Source organism: Eptesicus fuscus, chromosome 13, assembly GCF_027574615.1.
Source record: "Eptesicus fuscus isolate TK198812 chromosome 13, DD_ASM_mEF_20220401, whole genome shotgun sequence".
In the NCBI taxonomy this organism is placed as follows: Eukaryota; Metazoa; Chordata; class Mammalia; order Chiroptera; family Vespertilionidae; genus Eptesicus; species Eptesicus fuscus.
The window spans coordinates 12,317,173-12,336,117 of NC_072485.1; the positions used below are offsets into that span (position 1 = coordinate 12,317,173).

Genomic DNA, 18,945 nt, shown 5'->3' on the forward strand with positions numbered 1-18,945 from the left:
AATTTTGCTACTGTTATAAATCATAATGTAAATATCTGTGTTTTCTGATGGTCTTAGGCTCTACAGCAGCAGTTCTCAACCTGTGGGTCACGATCCACAGGTTGAGAACCGCTAGCAGGGGGTCACCACATGAGGAACTGTATTAAAGGGTCACGCCATTAGAAAGGTTGAGAACCACTGTCTTAGAGGTTAGATCCAACCACTCTGTTTGACTGCCTAATGCCCCTAACTGCTCGCCTTCCTGCCTGATCGCCCCTAATCCCTCTGCCTGCCTGCCTGATTGCCCCTAACCGCCTCTGCCTATCTAATCGCCCCTAACCACCTCTGCCTGCCTGATCGCCCCTTAGCACTCTGCCTGCCTGATCACCCCTAACCACCTCTGCCTGCCTGATCACTCCTAACCGCCTCTGCCTGCCTCCCTGATTGCCCCTAACTGCTCACCTGCCTGTCTGATCGCCCCTAACCGCCTCTGCCTGCCTCCCTGATCACCCCTAACTGCTCACCTGCCTGCCTGATCGCCCCTAACTGCTCGCTGGGGGGGCGGCCTGCCGGGGTGAGGGGCCATGGTCATTCTGGTCTCTGGTCATTCTGGTTGTTCCGCTGTTTCAGTCGCTGGGCTTTTATTGTATTGGATATTCTCATCAGGCTATTAAGCATTTGAGCTTCCAAAAATATCATCACTAATTTTGAAATTTAAAAACATATATATATCAATTCTTGATTCTGTGTACTATAAATCACCCACACATTCCAGGAAAGTTGTCCCATCATCTGACTATCCCTATGACCATACCTTTGATAAGACCTGAATAACTTTTTCTCAGCAGTTCAGTGTTATAACCACATTGAAAGTTCTAGAAATGTGGAAAAGTCTGAGAATTAAAAGGTCAACAATGTTAAGAGATAAAAGATTGTGCTCGTTTTTAAAGTAATATTGTTGCAAAATCAAAACAAGAGGCAGTATTGAGAGAAACAGAAAATATCTTAATTTCCTATGCAAGTTATTATAGTAGTGAAAAAGGTAATTTTGTCTTTGACTTCAAGTCTCAAGTATGTGATTCTGGACAGCAAATATTTATTTAATGCTCTTATATGCTAAGGACTCTAATGGATAGCTACGTTACAATGGTAAGCAAAAACAGACATAGTCCCAACAATATAGAACCTATACAGTAGTGGGAAGACAGACTTACTAAAGGGTTGCTCAGTAGAAAAGTCGAGTTAGAGCGATGATGGCAATTTGAGATCCTAATAGAGGGAATGACATATGCAGAGAGATGAAAAAGGCTTTCCTGAAAGAATAATGATAAAGGTGAGATATATATGAATAGAAAGAGTCAACTAGATAGAAAGTGGTCTAGCAGAAACAGCATGTGCAACGTGTTTGTGGCAGCGGAAAATAAAGCATATTTGAGGAACTGAGTGAAAGTCAGCATGGCTGGAACAGAGGAAGCAAAGCAAAGAAAACAAGGTTCAAGATGAGGCTGGAGAGGAAGAGAGCAGACCATTCAAGGTCTTGTTAGGCCATTAACAAGGATCTGGTCTTTAAACTTATAGCAACCAAATGCCATTTGAAATGTCTTAACACAGAGGCCAAAGATCAGATATACATTGGGGAGTTAGGAGCGGGGGACGGTTAGTCTGCCTTTCGTGAGGTACAGTTGAAAAAGAACTAGTAAAAGATAAGAAGAAATGCCAGCACACCAGTTACCAGGCTCTTTTCATAGACCTGGTGTAGCAGTGGGAATGAAGAGAAGCAGAGTGATTAGGAGTAGGGGGAGGACAAGACTGGTGACAGATTTGATGTGGAAAATGAGGGAAAGAGAGGCATCGCTGAAACATCTTAACTTTCTGACATAGGCTAGATAGTAGCACCATCTACTGATAAAGGAAAAACTTGGAAAATGAACCAGGTTCAGGAAAGGGATAAGGCAAACACTGAATATCTCTGAGCATCGGTTTTTGTTTATTAAATGGGGTTAATACCAATGCTGTCAGATAATTACAAGCATCAATGTATATAAAGAGCCTGATATATACCAAGACCTCAAAAAACAGTAGTTGTTATTCTCTGTTAGAGTAGTATTCTCAACTGGGGGGGGACATCTGGAAATACCTGGAGACAGTTTTGGTTGTCACAACGTGGGGTGGATGTGGATGCTGCTGGTAACTACTGGGTAGAGACCAGGGATGTTGCTAAACATTCTACAATAGACAGAGTCCTCCCACAACAGAGTTAGCTAGCCCAAAATACCAATCATGTCACAGCTGAGAAACTCTGTTCCAGAGGGATTTTGATCACATTATCACAGCAAGGAAAGTCCTTTTGTATTCATTAATTATAATGACCATCCATGTGAATTAGGGAGTTATATTATTACTTGGATTCTGTTTAATCTAGCAGTTTCCAAATTAAAGTTTGGAAACTGAAGATGTTAGTGAATTAATGGTTAAATGCCACGTATACAAAAATGTTAAATGTCTTCTAACCATGAAAACTAATTTGTTTTCCTATTCTGATGTCTAAGTAAAAAAAAAAAAAAAAAAATCTGAATTATAACTGGCATCTTATAAAAAAATAATATGATACTAAGGAAAATTAGCCAAGCCGGTGTGGCTCAATGGTTGAGTGTCGATCCAGGAATCAAGAGATCAGGTTTGATTCCCAGTCAGGGCACATACTTGGGTTGCGGGCTCAATCCCTAAAAGGGGGCATGCAGGAGGCAATCAATTGATGATGTTTCTCTTGCATCAATGTTTCTCTTTATCTCTCCCCCTAAAATTCAATAAAAACATATTTTTAAAAGAAAAATTATATGAAAATTGAAAGCTTTTTTAGCATTATGCAGAACAATGATTTGTAACAAATCTAGTTAAGGAATATTCCATTATTACACAAAGATTGCCAACAATGAAATAGAAATTGTAGTCTAATTCTTACAAAAGTATTTCAACTTTTATAACAATTTTTTACTCAAAATTTTTATCAAGACTGAAACTGTCCTTCTAATCCCAATCCCTCAAATTCTGAGAATAGAATGGTTATAAGAGAATTGAAGCAACGAAAGAAGATGGCAATTTTAATATTCCTTACTTTTGTGTAATCATGCTTTCAAGAAAGGTGTGTCACTTAATCTCTCAAGATTTGTTATTAATATTTCAGTTAATTGAAAATAAAAAAATAAAGATTTAGGTTCTTTATGAAAATATGTACTTTGTAAATTTTAAAGACTACTTCCATAAGAAAATATATCAAGCCTTGAATGACACGAATTCAGAAAAATAAAACTATCAATAGAAATACAAGCCATCTTTTATTAGAAAGTAAAATCTTGTTTTCTTACAGTTTAAGATAAAACCCTAATTACTTTAAGTCTTTCTCTTCCTTTTCTTATACCTTCCATTTTCCTTCCCCTCCAGTCCATTTTTACCGCACTATCAGTACAAAAAGCATAAAATTACTGCCCACAGTGCTAACAAAATTAATGAGGAAAGATGTATATAGATCTCACGAAGATGTGCCCAAGTTTACGTTGCCAAGGAAACACTGACGTCTTAGATTTTAAATGGAAGAGTTTATATTTAAAGAATGTTGGAGTCAGTAGAATGTATTTTAAGAAAGAGCAAAGCACATACCACTTATCCCCAAATACCAACAAATGACACATGGAAATTGTACAAAAACAATTAAATTTAGGCAACAATCAACAACCATTTATTAACCTGAGTCATTTGAAAGGCAGTACGGTTTAATGAAAAAAAGCTGACCCTGGAGTTAATAGTTGAGGCTTATGGTGCCGGCTTTTGCAAATCATTAGTTATGGGAACTTGGAAAAGTTACTTAGCTTTGCATAAGCCATTTCATTATCTCAGAGTCTTAGTTTCACCATCATGGAAATTTTGTGAAAGGTTAAGCAAGATTAGTCAAGTCCCTTTCTAGAATTGAATATTCTTTAGTTTTATGATATCTTTCTCTACACACTGAATTTCCAGATCCTATACGATTTCTAGTTCTTTCTCCAAAATAAAAAGAAAATGATCCTCATGGCTAAATGTAAGATCCCCACACAATTCTTGGTAATGGGAAGAATGACCATTTCTATTTAAACCCAAGTTTGTTTTACTCCCCCAACAGACATATACAGTACACACTCAGATACCTTGGTTACCTCCATTCTAGTTTTCATTAAGTTACTTTTTTTCACCAGGTAATATGTTCAATCATTTTTTTTAAAGTCTGAAAAGGTACAGTACAAAGTCTCCCTTATGTCCTTTAAACACCTATTTCAAACTTCTATCATCACAAAGTAAGCACAGGTATCAGAAAGCAGGGATGAGCAAATTTTTTCTGTAAAGGACCAGATAGTAAATATTATCAGCTTTGTCCGCTATTAAAGTCTCTGTCACAGCTATTCAACCTGGCCATTATAGAGTGCAAACAAACACAGACTATGTGTAAACAAATGTGCATAGTTGTGTTACAATAAAACTTTATTTGCAAATATAGGCAGTGAACTGAATTTTTCCAGTGGGGTCAAACCCTGTTATAGAGCTAAGTTTAAATATTTCTCTCTTTATTTTTTAATCTTCACCAGAGGATATGTTTTTACTAAATTTTTTTAAGAGAGGAAGAGGGAGAGAAAAAGAAATATCGATGTGATAGAGAAACACCAATGGGTTTGCTCCCATACCCACCCCGACATGGGGAGTGAACCCACAACCTACGTATGTGCCCTGGCCGTAAATCAAACCAAAATGTTTTGGTGTATGGGACGGTGCTCCAACCAATTGAGAAACCCAGCCAGGGTTACGCTTCCCTTTTATATGAGAATTTTAATGGTAGTGTTTGGTAACAATTATAATAGAAAAAACTGCAACAAAAAACACTACTTGAAACAAAAATTTATCCTACGACCCATAATTATGTATTAATATACATTTTCACGTAAATATAAAATTTTCATATAGACAGACAAGATTATTCCAAGATGTCTTCTCTATAATCTATAATATATTACACCAAATATACTCCTCTGGAATAATTATTATGAAGAATTGGAGGAACATTAAGATAAAACAGGCTAGCTGCACACTATCAACATAAAGTTCTGACCCAAAACTTTCCCTTAAAATGGTAGATCAAATATATAACTAAAATTTCCATGGAATATATTAAAAAACTAAATCAGAGTTTATTAATTAAAAACAAACTAAATCCTAAATATATATTTCCCAATCAAATCAATTCCAAAATGCATATTCCTAATATGTCTTACACAGGTTTTAATGTAATGAAATAAGTCAAGATTAGAAAGAACCAGCTTTGCCTAAAACACAGATCATTACTGAGTAAACCAGCTTCTCAAATTCAAAGATATCCTAGGAATGTATCTTACCTTAGATGCCATTCTCATAAAAAGTCTGTTCTGATTTTCTGCTGTTCCCATCTTCTCATTCTTGACTAAATCGTTTAGACTTAAATTATCATCATCATGAAAGTATCTGACCCTTTCTTTTTCCTCATGGGTTGAAGCCTATGACAAAATGAACATTATTAACTTAGTGAAAACATAAGTTTCTCAAGGATTTTAATGAATTACCTATAAATCTGATATTAAATGTACAAATCCCACTATGTATCACAATCTTTCCTTCCAGTTAATCCCTAGTCTATTTGCCTCCATGTGGAAGAATTTCCATTAGAAAAATAATCCCTACTTTTCTTCCCCTTCCCTAGGAATGGAGGCATGACCTTCTCTGATTTCTGAGTTTGGGGGAAAAGGCAGAATTGTTTTATCCCTTCTCTCCTCTCTGCTCTTCTCCTCCCTGTAGTAGCAACTCCCTACCCCTGTGAAGGAAAGTCTGCCGTTATCCAGATTTCAAGTAAGCATATTTAAAACAGAGGTGAAGTATTAGCAGACACACTTCAAACAGCTCTATCAGAAACAAGCTGGTATTCTGATTCTCATCTAAATCAATCCTGAGTTTTTCCTATCATTTGTTTCTATACTTACAAGTGAAAAATAAAAGTGATATTCATTTTCTCCAAAATCCCTCTCCCCAATACTAGTTTCACATTCCCTTATACAAATAAAACCTGCTCTTTAACTTCTTTAAAATCTTGGAACCACATTCCCAATATTTTTTCCCAACTATTCCTGTCTTCACTGGCTTAAATCTCATATCCATGACTTCAGTCACTCTCTAGTTCCAGAGCCTTAATTTCTGGCTCTGATATCCTTTCATTATACCCAAAAAGCAAACCTTAGTCCTGAATGAGTATGTCTACCCTCTTTATTCCTACTAGAGGCCTAATGCACGAAGAGATTCGTGCAACAGGCCTTCCTTCCCTTGGCTTCCAGCACCGGTTTTCCTCTGGCACCCGGGACCCAGGCCTTCGCTCCAGCCAGAGTCTGCCGTCTTCATCTTTGCTGCAGACTCCGGCTGGAGTCTGCCATCTTCATCTTCACTGCAGACTCCAGAGTCTGCAGTCTTGTCTTCGCTGTGGCACTCCACTCCTATAGATCCCTTCGCTCCCCGCCCTCCCTCTCATAGCAGGCGTCCTGCCCCACCTGGCCACTCCGCTCCTGGAGCAGCTGGGCAGCCACCATCTTTGGCCTTCTAATTTGCATACTCACTCTGATTGGCTGTGGGTGTAGCAGAGGTATGGTCAATTTACATGTTTGTCTATTATTAGGTAAGATACCTAGATTGCCTGGTAGAGCAGACAACTCAAAAAGAGCCCTTGATGCTATCTGGCAATGTATCTGTGAACCCCTAGCCAGACCTGTCATTTCAATATAATTCAAACCTTGACTACTCTCCTGCCACATACCCCTTCAAACCCCTAGACCTCACATTTCATTAGAAGAGCTATCTATTCCAGGCCTATTTGCTGAATGAGTCCGTTACTATCTCTAGCAACATAGGCACTCAACAAGCAAATAATAAACACCTGACAGAAAAATTCTGAATGAACTAATCTTCTGCGGACCCAATCACCACTTGTATAATCTTACAAATTTAAAACAAAAAACCTAGTTTGGGAAAACTAGATACATTGCTTTTGCCATCTCAAGTGCCTCAATGTAGTGCTAAAAACTAATTGCTAGAGATGAAAGATGGAAAAGAAAATTAGGTTTATAAAGGATCACAGCAACTACATAATTAATACATTACTGTACATGGATATCCCACCACCAGGTCTCAAATTAGCTAATACAGATAACAGGCCTGAGAGACCAAGGTTTTCCCTAAAAGCTATGGTAAGTATATAAAAAGAAGCTAGAAACAATGTCAAAGCAATGTACACTAAAGTTAAAATTGCCTTAAACAGTCAATGCTCACCAGTTATTTGAAAAGTGTAGTTGAATTAGATTCCATTTTATAAAAGGCAAAGGGATTCAAGTAAGAATAAGAGTAATAACATAATTTATTGCCTTCTAATATTTGCATCATACAGTGACATCTCATAAAATATTTTGAAGTGCGTAGTCTGATGCAAAGGAAGTCCCAAGGGGAAAAAGAAATTCTGAATTTTAAAAAGTATCTGAAACATACCATCTGTCTCTTCCTTCTTCCTCCTTTAGATTCCAGGGGTTTCTCTGGTGTGTTCACAGGCCAAACTCTCCCAGACTGATCTGTTCTGACAAGAATCACTTCTTGCTGGTCTTCATTCTATGGGAAAATTTAGAGATAACTTTCAAAATTATTGCAGAGTGCTGAATGTTTATATTTAATAACAACAAGGATATAAAAGTATAAAAATGATTCTAGTTTTCACATAATATGGATTATCTTAAGTCTCGTGGACTTTCATTACCCACTATAATGTAAAATGACCATAATCTTTACAGGAAAAAGGTAGGGAAAAATATCCGAAGTTTATTTTATTGTTTTTTAAAGCAATCATAGAAGTGAACTTCAAATACAGTTTTCATCTAGACAATATTAAAAGATGACAGTTTTAAACATTGCTTTCCTAGTTCTGCCTTACCTCTCTGACCCATTCATTCATTTTTTAAAAGTACCTACTTTATGTAGTAACTAAAGAAATATAAACCCTGCCTACAAGCTAATAGCCTTTTGAAAGACTTATTCTCTACATCAATTATCAATATAAAGAAAGTCAATTTCACTTTCTGTTCCATTTCAAGCTACCATTCAATAAGGATGATTCCAGGGTTCCTTGGCTTCCAGCCTTCTAGCCTGAAACCTAATTATCACTTATACTGTCAAAAAAAATCATATTAAACACAAATATAAATATGCCATTCTTTGTTGACAACCCTGCAAAGACCCCGTATCACCGAGGAAATCAAGACCACTCAAAGTGTGGTCCACTGACCAGTGCCAATCTGAGAATTACCACCCAGAAAGAATTAAACACAAAAATGAGTGTTTAAAATTTTTACAACAATCTTAAAGAGTAATCTTATGTTGGTTTAACATAAATAAAATGTGGACATATATTTTATATCTTTATTTAGTTTTTCTAAAATTTTGTTTCACAAAACAGTCCACAATGGACTTGAAAATTCAAAAATCACTAAACATCTAATCCTGCACCACAGTTCTGGCAAACACTGTACTAGATAATGGAATAAAGGCCAAGCACTTAATATAGTATACTAGAGTCCCGGTGCACAAAATTCGTGCACGGGGGGCGGGAGGGTCCCTCAGCCCAGCCTGCACCGTCTCCAATCTGGGACTGGCAATTGGACATCCCTCTCACGATCTGGGACCGCTGGCTCCTAACTGCTCACCTGCCTGCCTGCCTGATCGCCCCTAACTGGCCCCCGTCAGCCTGGTTGCCCCCAACTGCCCCCCTCTGCTGGCCTGGTCACCCCTAACTGCCCCCCCGCCGGCCTGGTCACCCCTTACTGCCCGCCCCTGCCGGCCTGGTCGCCTCTTACTGCACCCCCTGCCAGCCTGGTCGCCCCCAACTGCCCCCCTTTGCCAGCCTGGTTGCCCCTCACTGGCCCCCCTGCTGGCCTGGTCGCCCCACACAGTCTGCTGTTCAGTCATTTGGTCGTCCCTCATTAACCCCCCTGCTGGCCTGGTCGCCTCTTACTGCCCCCTCTGCCAGCCTGGTCGCCCCCAACTGCCCCCCTTTGCCAGCCTGGTTGCCCCTCACTGGCCCCCCTGCTGGCCTGGTCGCCCCACACAGTCTGCTGTTCAGTCGTCTGGTCATCCCTCATTAACCCCCCTGCTGGCCTGGTCGCCTCTTACTGCACCCCCTGCCAGCCTGGTCGCCCCCAACTGCCCCCCTTTGCCAGCCTGGTTGCCCCTCACTGGCCCCCCTGCTGGCCTGGTCGCCCCACACAGTCTGCTGTTCAGTCGTTGGGTCATCCCTCATTAACCCCCCTGCTGGCCTGGTCACCCCACGCAGCCTGCTGTTCGGTCGTTACTGTTACAGCATCCCGGACAATTTGCATATTCCTCTAATATTATTACAGATAGGCCTTCAAATTCAAATACTAAGACCCTCTTCAAATTCACTTTTTCTCTAGCTCTTCATACTTTTTGTTAAGTTATTGTACATTTTACTTCCTAAATAAGTTTAGGCATACTTATATTGCTAGAACATAAGTATTTTAAGTAATTAATTATCTGTTTACAATTGCATGTCTCTGCAACTTTTCTAGGCCAAAGACCAAGCAATATACTACCTGGTTATCTGCAGCACCTGGCACAGTGTTAAAAAACAGTGGGGAGTAAACAAATGCTTGAGAATTGGAATTACCTGCCTCAGACAGACTGATTATGCTCCCAAAGGTACCAGGTATTTTTCCTCATCAAAAACAAACCAAGATAATTTTTCCTGATAGAAGTTAATATTGATATAATTATAATTGTATGAAGTTCTAAAATATACTTCATTAAATTTTAACAACCCTGTAACACAGGTATTTTTAAGCCACATTTTACTAATGAGGATACTAAGGATCACATACAAAAAGTGACAAAGCTCCAGGCCCACTTCTAGATCTTTGGCTTCAAAATCGCATGCAATTTCTATCCCTATACTCTTTCCATTACATGCTCCTTCTATTACTCCATGTCTCTAATAAAAGGAATTAGTTAAAATGTCATTTTACCGAACACTGTCACTTTTTGAAAGGAACTAGTAAGTTGACAATGCTTCTTTCACTGGTGAACTATTTTTTAATTATGGAAAATAGCTTTCACATAAATAAAAATTTGCCCACCTTTTAACTGAGAATGCCTGAGGATCTTATTAAGGACCCAACAAAAAAAAAAATCCAAATTTTAACTGCTAATTTAATATAGTTTATAAGATTATATGGCTTTGCAATGAAGCTGTGAGCAATCTAAAAAGATATGTCCATAACTGCTATAAATAGCAAATAAAAAACACCACAGACTTTTCATTTCTTAATATTCATTTCATTCTATTTAATCAATGAATTCATAACATTCAGAATTATTTTTATATTATATAATCCAAAGGCATACATGTGTCTAAAAAGATGAATAAGATATGGTTCCAGTTGTTAAGGAATTCATAAATAGCAGAGAATGGGGAGGAGGAAATAGGGGTTTATACAAATCTTTATTAGACCACTAAGTAAGAGAAAGTTTAAATCAAGTAGTACTGGATCACAAGGGATGGAGAAATGGATCTATTCTTGAGTACAAATGAACTAGGTCTTCAAAAACAAAGATGGACAGTCCTAGCCCGTTTTGCTCAGTGGATAGAGCGTCGGCCTGCGGACTGAAGGGTCCAAGGTTTGATTCCAGCCAAGGGCACATGCCCGGGTTGTAGGCTCAATCCCCAGTAGGGGGGCATGCAGCCGATCAATGATTCTCTCATCATGTTTCTATCTCTCTCTCTCCCTCTCTGAAATCAATAAAGATATATTTTTTTAAAAATTAAAAAAGAGAAATACCAAAAAAATGGAAAAGGACCAGTCAGAAATTATGCATACACTGTCTGAAATAAAGAATATACAGAGTAGACCACTGCACCCAAAGAGTCAAACCAAAGATCTGGAATATGAGGAAGAAAAAAACACCCAACCAGAGAGGCAGAAAGAAAGAAGAATCCAAAAGTGTGAGGATAGCATAAGGAGCCTCCGGGATGGCTTTAAGCATACCAATATCCGAATTTTGGGGGTGCCAGAAGAGAGAGAGAGCAAGATACTGAAAACCTATTTGAAGAAATAATGACAGAAAACTTCCCCCACCTGGTGAAAGAAATAGACTTACAAGTCCAGGAAGCGCATAGAACCCCAAACAAGAGGAATCCAAAGAGGACCACACCAAGACACATCATAATTAAAATGCCAAGAGCAAAAGACAAAGAGAGAATCTTACAAGCAGCAAGAGAAAAACTGTTAGTTACCTACAAGGGAGCACCCATACGACTGTCAGCTGATTTCTCAACAGAAACTATGCAGGCCAGACGGGAATGGCAAGAAATATTCAAAGTGTGAATAGCAAGAACCTACAACCAAGACTACTCTACCCAGCAAAGCTATCATTCAGAATTGAAGGGCAGATAAAGAGCTTCACAGATAAGAAAAAGCTAAAGGAGTTCATCACCACCAAACCAGTGTTATATGAAATGCTGAAAGGTATTCTTTAAAAAGAGGAAAAAGAAGAAAAAAGTAAAGATAAAAATTATGAACAACAAATACATATCTATCAACAAGTGATTCTAAAAATCAAGTGAATTCAAAATCTGAGGAACAGAATACACTGGTGAACATAATAGAATCAGAGGCATAGAATGGGAGTGGATTGATAATTCTCAGGGGGAAAGGGGTGTCTGTGTGGGGGGTACGGGAAGAGACTGGACAAAAATCATACATCTATGGATAAGGACAGCGGAGGGGAGGGAACCAGGTGATGGGGAGATATGGGGGGGAAAAAGGAGAAACAATTGTAATAATCTGAACAATAAAGATTTATTAAAAAAAAAAAGAGAGAGAGAGAGAAACCAAGATGGCGGCATAAGTAAACACCTGAACTTGCTGCCTCGCACAACCACTTCAAAACTACAACTAAAGGACAAAACAGACATCATCCAGAACCACAGGAAGGCTGGCTGAGTGGAAATTCTACAACTAGAAGGGAAGAGAAAAGCACAATGAGACTCAGAGGAGGTGTGGAAGTAAAGTGCAGAGTTACGGAGGCTCACGCATGGAGAGGGCTGGCAAATGAGGACACAGTTGTCTTTTTCAATGGGGAGGGAGACACAAGCTCCCAATTGCTCTGAACTCCAGTTCTGGGCGAGGCTCTGGGGACCCAGACTCATACGGGAAGAAACTGGACTGGCTGGCATCTGGCAGAACTCCAGGGCAGCTTTTTCTCAGAGGTGCTTGCAGCAATTACCGTGGGACACTGAGACCCAGTGGCCTCTTAGGGCAGGGCTGAAGGTCAGCCACTGCTGTTTGCTCCACCCTGTTGATTCCCTGAGACCCCACCCACCCAATTTACAACCCCATCCCAGCTGTGCACAGAGGCTTTTGCATATGAATGGCCTGGCCCTTTGCAATCTAAAATTACCTAACAAACTGCAGCTGGGTCAGAGAGCCCCAGAACTTCCAAAAGAAGGCCCAAGGCTCCATAGCAGCTTGCATTGTTTCACAGCTGGGCCTCATCTGGGCATCTCCAAACCCCAAACAAAAAAGAGGAATCTGCAGATCTCTCTGTAGCTCCTGCTGGGTGGCCTCAGGCAGAGGCTAAATTAGCACCTCCTTGGAGATCCAAGAGCCAGTGTACCCAGGGGTCAGAGTAGGACCATCCAGATTACAACTCCTCAGATCCATAAGGGACACACTCAGGGGGCAGACTCAGTGAGCACCAAAGCCCCACTGAAGCAAGTGCTGCCCCATAAGGGTGTCTTCAGCACAGAAGTTCTCCCAGTGTAGACACAACTGATCCTCACAGCCAATTGGCCTGGAGGTCAATTCCGCCCAGTGATACCAACAACAATCAAGGCTTAACTACAACAAGACTGTGCACACAGCCCACAAAGGGGTACACCAAGAATGTCCACCTCAGGTAACTGGGGAGGCTGAGCCACTGGGCCCTGCTAGGACACCTAGCACACAAAGCCACTCTATCAACACAGGGAAGCAGCAAAAATGTGGAGACAAAGAGGCAGGTCACAAATGAAAGAAATGGAGGAAAGCAAATGACTGGATATAGAGTTCAAAACCAGTTATAAGGTTTTAAAGAATCTTCTAGAAACCGCCAATAAATTTAGTGAGTCCCTCAAGGATATGAAAAAGGACCAACAAGAAATTAAGCATACACTGACTGAAATAAAAAGTACTATACAGAGATCCAACAGCAGACTAGAGGATCGCAAGAATCAAGTCAAAGATTTGAAATACGAAAAAGCAAAAAACACTCAACCAGAAAAGAAAAAAGAAAAAAGAATCCAAAAATATGAAGATAGTGTAAGGAGCCTCTGGGACAACTTCAAGTGTACCAAAATCCGAATTATGGGGGTGCCAGAAGAAAAGAGAGAGCAAGATATTTGAAGAAATAATGACAGAAAACTTCCCCTACCTGGTGAAAGAAATAGACTTACAAGTCCAGGAGGCACAGAGAACCCCAAACAAGAGGAATCCAAAGAGGACCACACCAAGACACATCATAATTAAAATGCCAAGAGCAAAAGACAAAGAGAGAATATTAAAAGCAGCAAGAGAAAAACAGTTAGTTACCTACAAGGGAGTACCCATACGATTGTAAGCTGATTTCTCAACAGAAACTATGCAGGCCAGACGGGAGTGGCAAGAAATATTCAAAGTGATGAATAGCAAGAAACTACAACCGAGATTACTCTACCCCACAAAGCTATCATTCAGAATGGAAGGTCACATAAAGAGCTTCACAGATAAGAAAAAGCTAAAGGAGTTCATTGCCGCCAAACCAGTATTATATGAAATGCTGAAGGGTATTCTTTAAGAGGAAGAAGAAAAAGGTAAAGATAAAAATTATGAACAACAAATACATATCTTTCAACAAGTGAATCTAAAAATCAAGTGAATAAAAAACCTGATGAACAGAATAAACTGGTGAATATAATAGAATCAGGGGCATAGAAAGGGAGTGGACTGACAACTCTCAGGGGGAAAGGGGGGTGTGGGAAGAGACTGGACAAAAATCGTACACGTATGTATGACGACAGTGGGTGGGGGGTAAGGGCAGAGGGTGGGTGGGAACCGGGTGGAGGGGAGCTATGGGGGGGAGGGAAAAAGAGGAACAACTGTAATAATCTGAACAATAAAGATTTATTTAAACAGAAAACAAAAAAAAAATATGGACAGGTAAAGGGCTTAAAATTAAATGGGGGGGGGGGGTGGCTGAATAAAAGCACAAAGATCCAGTAGGGCTTAAAATTTTCTAAGGAAAGCCATATTCATGTTTTAGAAAATTTTTAAATTTATATTACATATTATATTTTAAAGTTCTCAATAATATTTGAATAGACCTTGTTTCAAGGTAAATAACTTAGCCAAATGAGCAAAGAAAGGGAGACATAAACTGAGGTTCTAACTCCCCAAATACAAAGTTCTTTCAATTATATCAAAAATGTATTTAGGTTAATTCTGGTGGCAATAGAAAGGGTACTTTGATGAGCAAAGAAATAGTGTCAAGAAGATCATTTAGGATGTTACTGTAATACTTGGGCAGTGACAACCAGAATGTGCAGCTGGAAGAAGTCACTGAGACCTTCTCTGGGGTTTTTAATTTGAAAAACAACAACAAGATGATCATTCAATTAAGAGAAGGAAAATTACATATAAAGGGACGGTTTTATGTATTCTGAAGTTATGGCATACCCATAAAAGTCTAGCAGACAACTAGTCTAAAACTCAGCATACTAGTCTAAAACTCAGCATACAGTTCGGAGCTAGAATTACAGATTTGAGATCCACATTTCTCATAAAGATGTTAACTGAAACCTTGAAACTGGAGATATTATAGTCTGGATGGAAATGGAGATTTGATGCTTGTCTACTATCCAACCTTTTTTCCTATACCCTTAACTCATACCTTACTCTATAACCATTCAGAACAACATATCATTTTTAAAACACACCATCTTGCTATCACCTTTGCACACTTACCCATGCTGCCCTGCCTGGCCACCCTTTCCTGTTGTTTTGCCGGGGATGATGGTAAAGTTACTCAGGGAAAAGAAAGTTGTTTCTTGTTTGTTTTTAAAGACACAGAGACTTAAAAATATTTGCAAGTAATGGGAAAGGGACCAATAGAAAAAAAGAAACTGAAGATTCTATACATGAAAAGAGATAACAGGTGGGAACTGGTTGCAGAGGACAGAAAAGAAATGAAATTAAGAGCACTGGAAAGAACGTGGCCTTAAAGAAGACGAGAACACTGTCTCGCTGCCAGATGAGAGACACAGAAAGGTTGACATTCAAGCCTTCATAGCCATCCATTCATTCCTGGAAGTGTTAAGTGTGCAAAAATATTTAACATGTCATTAGGGAGGGGGGAATCTAGAGGGAAATAATTAAAATATTTATCAGTGGGTTATCCTTGAATGGTAGGATTTGGGCTGATTTTCGCTTTCTCCTTTATGGTTGTTTTTGTTTTTTTTTCATTTTCCATATTTGACAAAGAATGTATAATATACTTATAATTAGAAGTCACCTAAGACTGAAAAAATAAATAAAAAAATACACTTCAATTTATTTTTTAAGCCCATATACAAAATCACTTCAATTAAAATTTTAATTATTTAATTATGTGAACAATTCCAGACAACTTAAATTTTTGTGTTTAAAGCTTATATAACTGTCGCATATCAAATTAATTTCAACATCTAGGCAGAATTGTCTTTTTATATTTCAAACATCAGTCAAAGCAATTATTCTAAATAATTTTTATTTACTTTAAATATTTTTAAATTGCACACACATACCTAACCATATTTCTTGCCACCAAATTGAAACTTAATTGAAGCTCAGTTCATTCTGCCTTAATTTATTCAAAAAATGAGAATAAATGAACTCACAGAATTTTAATGAGTATTAAAAATATTTTTACATATAGTGTTTAAAACAAGTCTTGGCACAGTATGCCTTCAAAAAGTATCATTTATTATAATAATGATAGCTGGAGTAGTAGTACTATCTATACATGTCAATTAACATCACTGTCTTGAAAAATAAAATTACACCTTGAAATTCAATTAAATAAATTTAGAAATAAAACCTAAGTAAAAAAATAAATTATTAAAATAGAAAACAGTAAGGAGTTTCCTCAAAAAATTTCTGGAATCTAATGAATAAAATAAAATGGCCAATAAAATACGTCTAGAAGCATAGAGGCATGGAACAAACAGACTGACATAGCTCAGAAGGGAGGGGGGGGTCAGGAAGAGATAAACCAAAAACGTATATGCATCTATGCATAGCCCAAGGACACAGACAATAATGTGGTGAAGGCCTGCGGAGGGAGGAGAAGGGCTGGCGGAGGGGGGGGGGGGGGGGGTAAGAGGGGAGAAAGGAGAACATCTGAAATACTGTCAACAATAAAAAACATTTTAAAATAAAAACAATCCTTAAAAAGAATTAAAAGCAAATTGGTTTTTTGAAGGCAATAATTCTTTACTCAACATATCCTATAATGAATGCTGAGATGGTACAGATTTCTAAACCACTCCATATTTTATGACAATTTTTAGACTTAATTCAAAGAATCTCACATGGATGATTTACTTGGTACTTCTGGGTAGACAGGAACTTAATAAATACCATAATTTTTTTCTGATTCACTGTGTTATCATTTCAATTGTTTTTCATTTGTTTTTTTTTGGGGGGGGGTTGTTGTTATTCTGTTTCACTCAACTAATTTTATTTTCTCTTCCTCATAAATCTTTACTAACAACAGTCTATTACAATTATTCTAGTCAGAACTTGTTTGGTACCTGCATTCTTATTATGTACTATAAAAATTAAAACTATATTTTTAGCTTTCCTAAAAACACATTAAATTTGACTTCTATAACTGACCTTCAACAACTTGTTATGCATTCTACAATATTGTTAAAGTAATTTCTGAATACATAAGGATAAAATTTACTTCAGGGTTGATTTGTTTCACTTAAAATGTTTTCCCCTTAAATTGAAAAAATGTAATGTAAGTATGTGACATCATCCCTCTCCTTCCACCAAAAAATAAATAACTAAATAAATCTGGAAACAGAACATATAAGAATCAAACCCTTTAAGAAAACATAGAAGTCTCAAATGCTACCGAATACTATAAGGACTATTTCCCATAAGGAGTAACATTTCATTTTTCCCTTACATTTACATATATAATAGAAAAAGAAATGAAATGCTGATGATAGTAGACTTTATAAGAAAATAATAATATGCACTTGGGGGAACAGAGGTGAAGAGAGACTACTGCTGAGTCAGTCTTCCTTCTCTAAGAGACTATTTAACGTTTCAGTATCTGTTGGAGTCCTGGTTCAAAATTTGAGACAGTCCACAAAACAAGTCTTCACCTCAAAATTCAATCTAATACATATAAAACCACAACTATCCAAAATAATTACAAGTTTCTCTAAGTCATTATACTTGAGAGAATACTTTTCACAAAACAAAATGAAAAACGGCTCCCGACTGCATCAACCATCAAATGTGGCCAACAGTCCTATGAGTGGGTGCTTCCCAGTCCATGGTGGGTATGGGCCATCCCTCCTATCTGAGATGGCAGCTGTGTAAAGGTTATATCTGTGGCACAGAAATAAATCATAAAGAGAGCAGTCATAGAGGAAACAGCTTTTCCTTTGGCAACACTAAAAAAATGGTGACGAGCCTATGGCTATAGCCTCAAACATTCTTTGGATGCTCAAATTGCACTGGGCCCTCTTCACTAACCCCATATTTCTATACTTTTCCTTTAAGTACCATCAAAGCTGTAATTAGTATAATTAATCTTATTTATATGTTCTATTTCCAGAGAGAATGTTTACAAAGATAAATATGATACCCGAGTTAACATATTGCGGATGGATCACAAGCATGCTCGTGTTTTCATATTACACAGTGTTTTACATAAATGTTAAAGGCACGCCTTAAAATTAAATACCCATTGCATTTTGAAGTTATTTATTACATGCTCTTACAAGCTAATATCTTTTTAAAGTATGATACTTTGTAAAACGTCTTTTGTACTTGTTCAATAGAAACTTATCTGGCCACTGGGTAAAGGTAGCAATAAAACTACTGGTGCACGAGGTGTTAAGATCTAAAGGATGAAGAGGCTAAGAAAAGAGTGGGAAAGAAGGATCCTATCTAATAAAAGAACAATATGCAAATTGACTGTCACTCCAACACACAAGATGGCTGCCACAAGATGGCCAGCAGAGGAGGACAGTTGGGAGGGACCAGGTCTGCAAGGGAGGGCAGTTAGGGGTAACCAGGCCTGCAGGGGAGTGCAGTTAGGGGCGACCAGGACTGTAGGGAAGGGCAGTTGGGGTGGACCAGGCCTGCAGGGGAGGGCAGTTAGGGGTAACCAGGCCTGCAGGGGAGGGCAGTTAGGGGTAACCAGGCCTGCAGAGGAGGGCAGTTAGGGGCAAACAGGCTGGCAGAGAGAAGCAGTTAGGCATCAATCAGGCTGGCAGGTGAGTGGGTAGTGGGGGATCAGGCTGGCAGGCAGAAAGAAGCGGTTAGGGGCAATCAGAAAGGGAAGCAGGCAAACAGTTGGGAGCCAGCAGTCCTGGATTGTGAGAGGGATCCCAGATTGGAGAGGGTGCAGGCTGGGCTGAGGGACACACACCCCTGTGCACGAATTTTGTGCACCGGGCCTCTAGTAATATAACAAAGAAAAGACTTGTGCAAAAGCACTGAGGAAGGAAGGAAAGTAGCTGCTTCTGAGGTTCAGATGATGAGGATGATGAAGATATAATGGTCATCTTAATAT

General features: G+C 38.7%; 1 protein-coding gene across 6 annotated transcripts in view; it reads right to left on the reverse strand.

Annotated features, from left to right (window-relative positions):
* The window catches only part of CWF19L2 (CWF19 like cell cycle control factor 2), a 95,567-nt gene that overhangs the window by 29,982 nt on the left and 46,640 nt on the right, over nt 1-18,945 (reverse strand). For all 6 annotated transcript variants that reach the window (XM_054725242.1, XM_054725238.1, XM_054725239.1 and 3 more), the window contains 2 exons: nt 7,561-7,677; nt 5,397-5,534 (listed from right to left, as the gene is read on the reverse strand). In XM_054725242.1, coding sequence (XP_054581217.1) covers nt 5,397-5,534; nt 7,561-7,677 — 255 coding nt within the window. The remainder of the gene's footprint in view (nt 1-5,396; nt 5,535-7,560; nt 7,678-18,945) is intronic.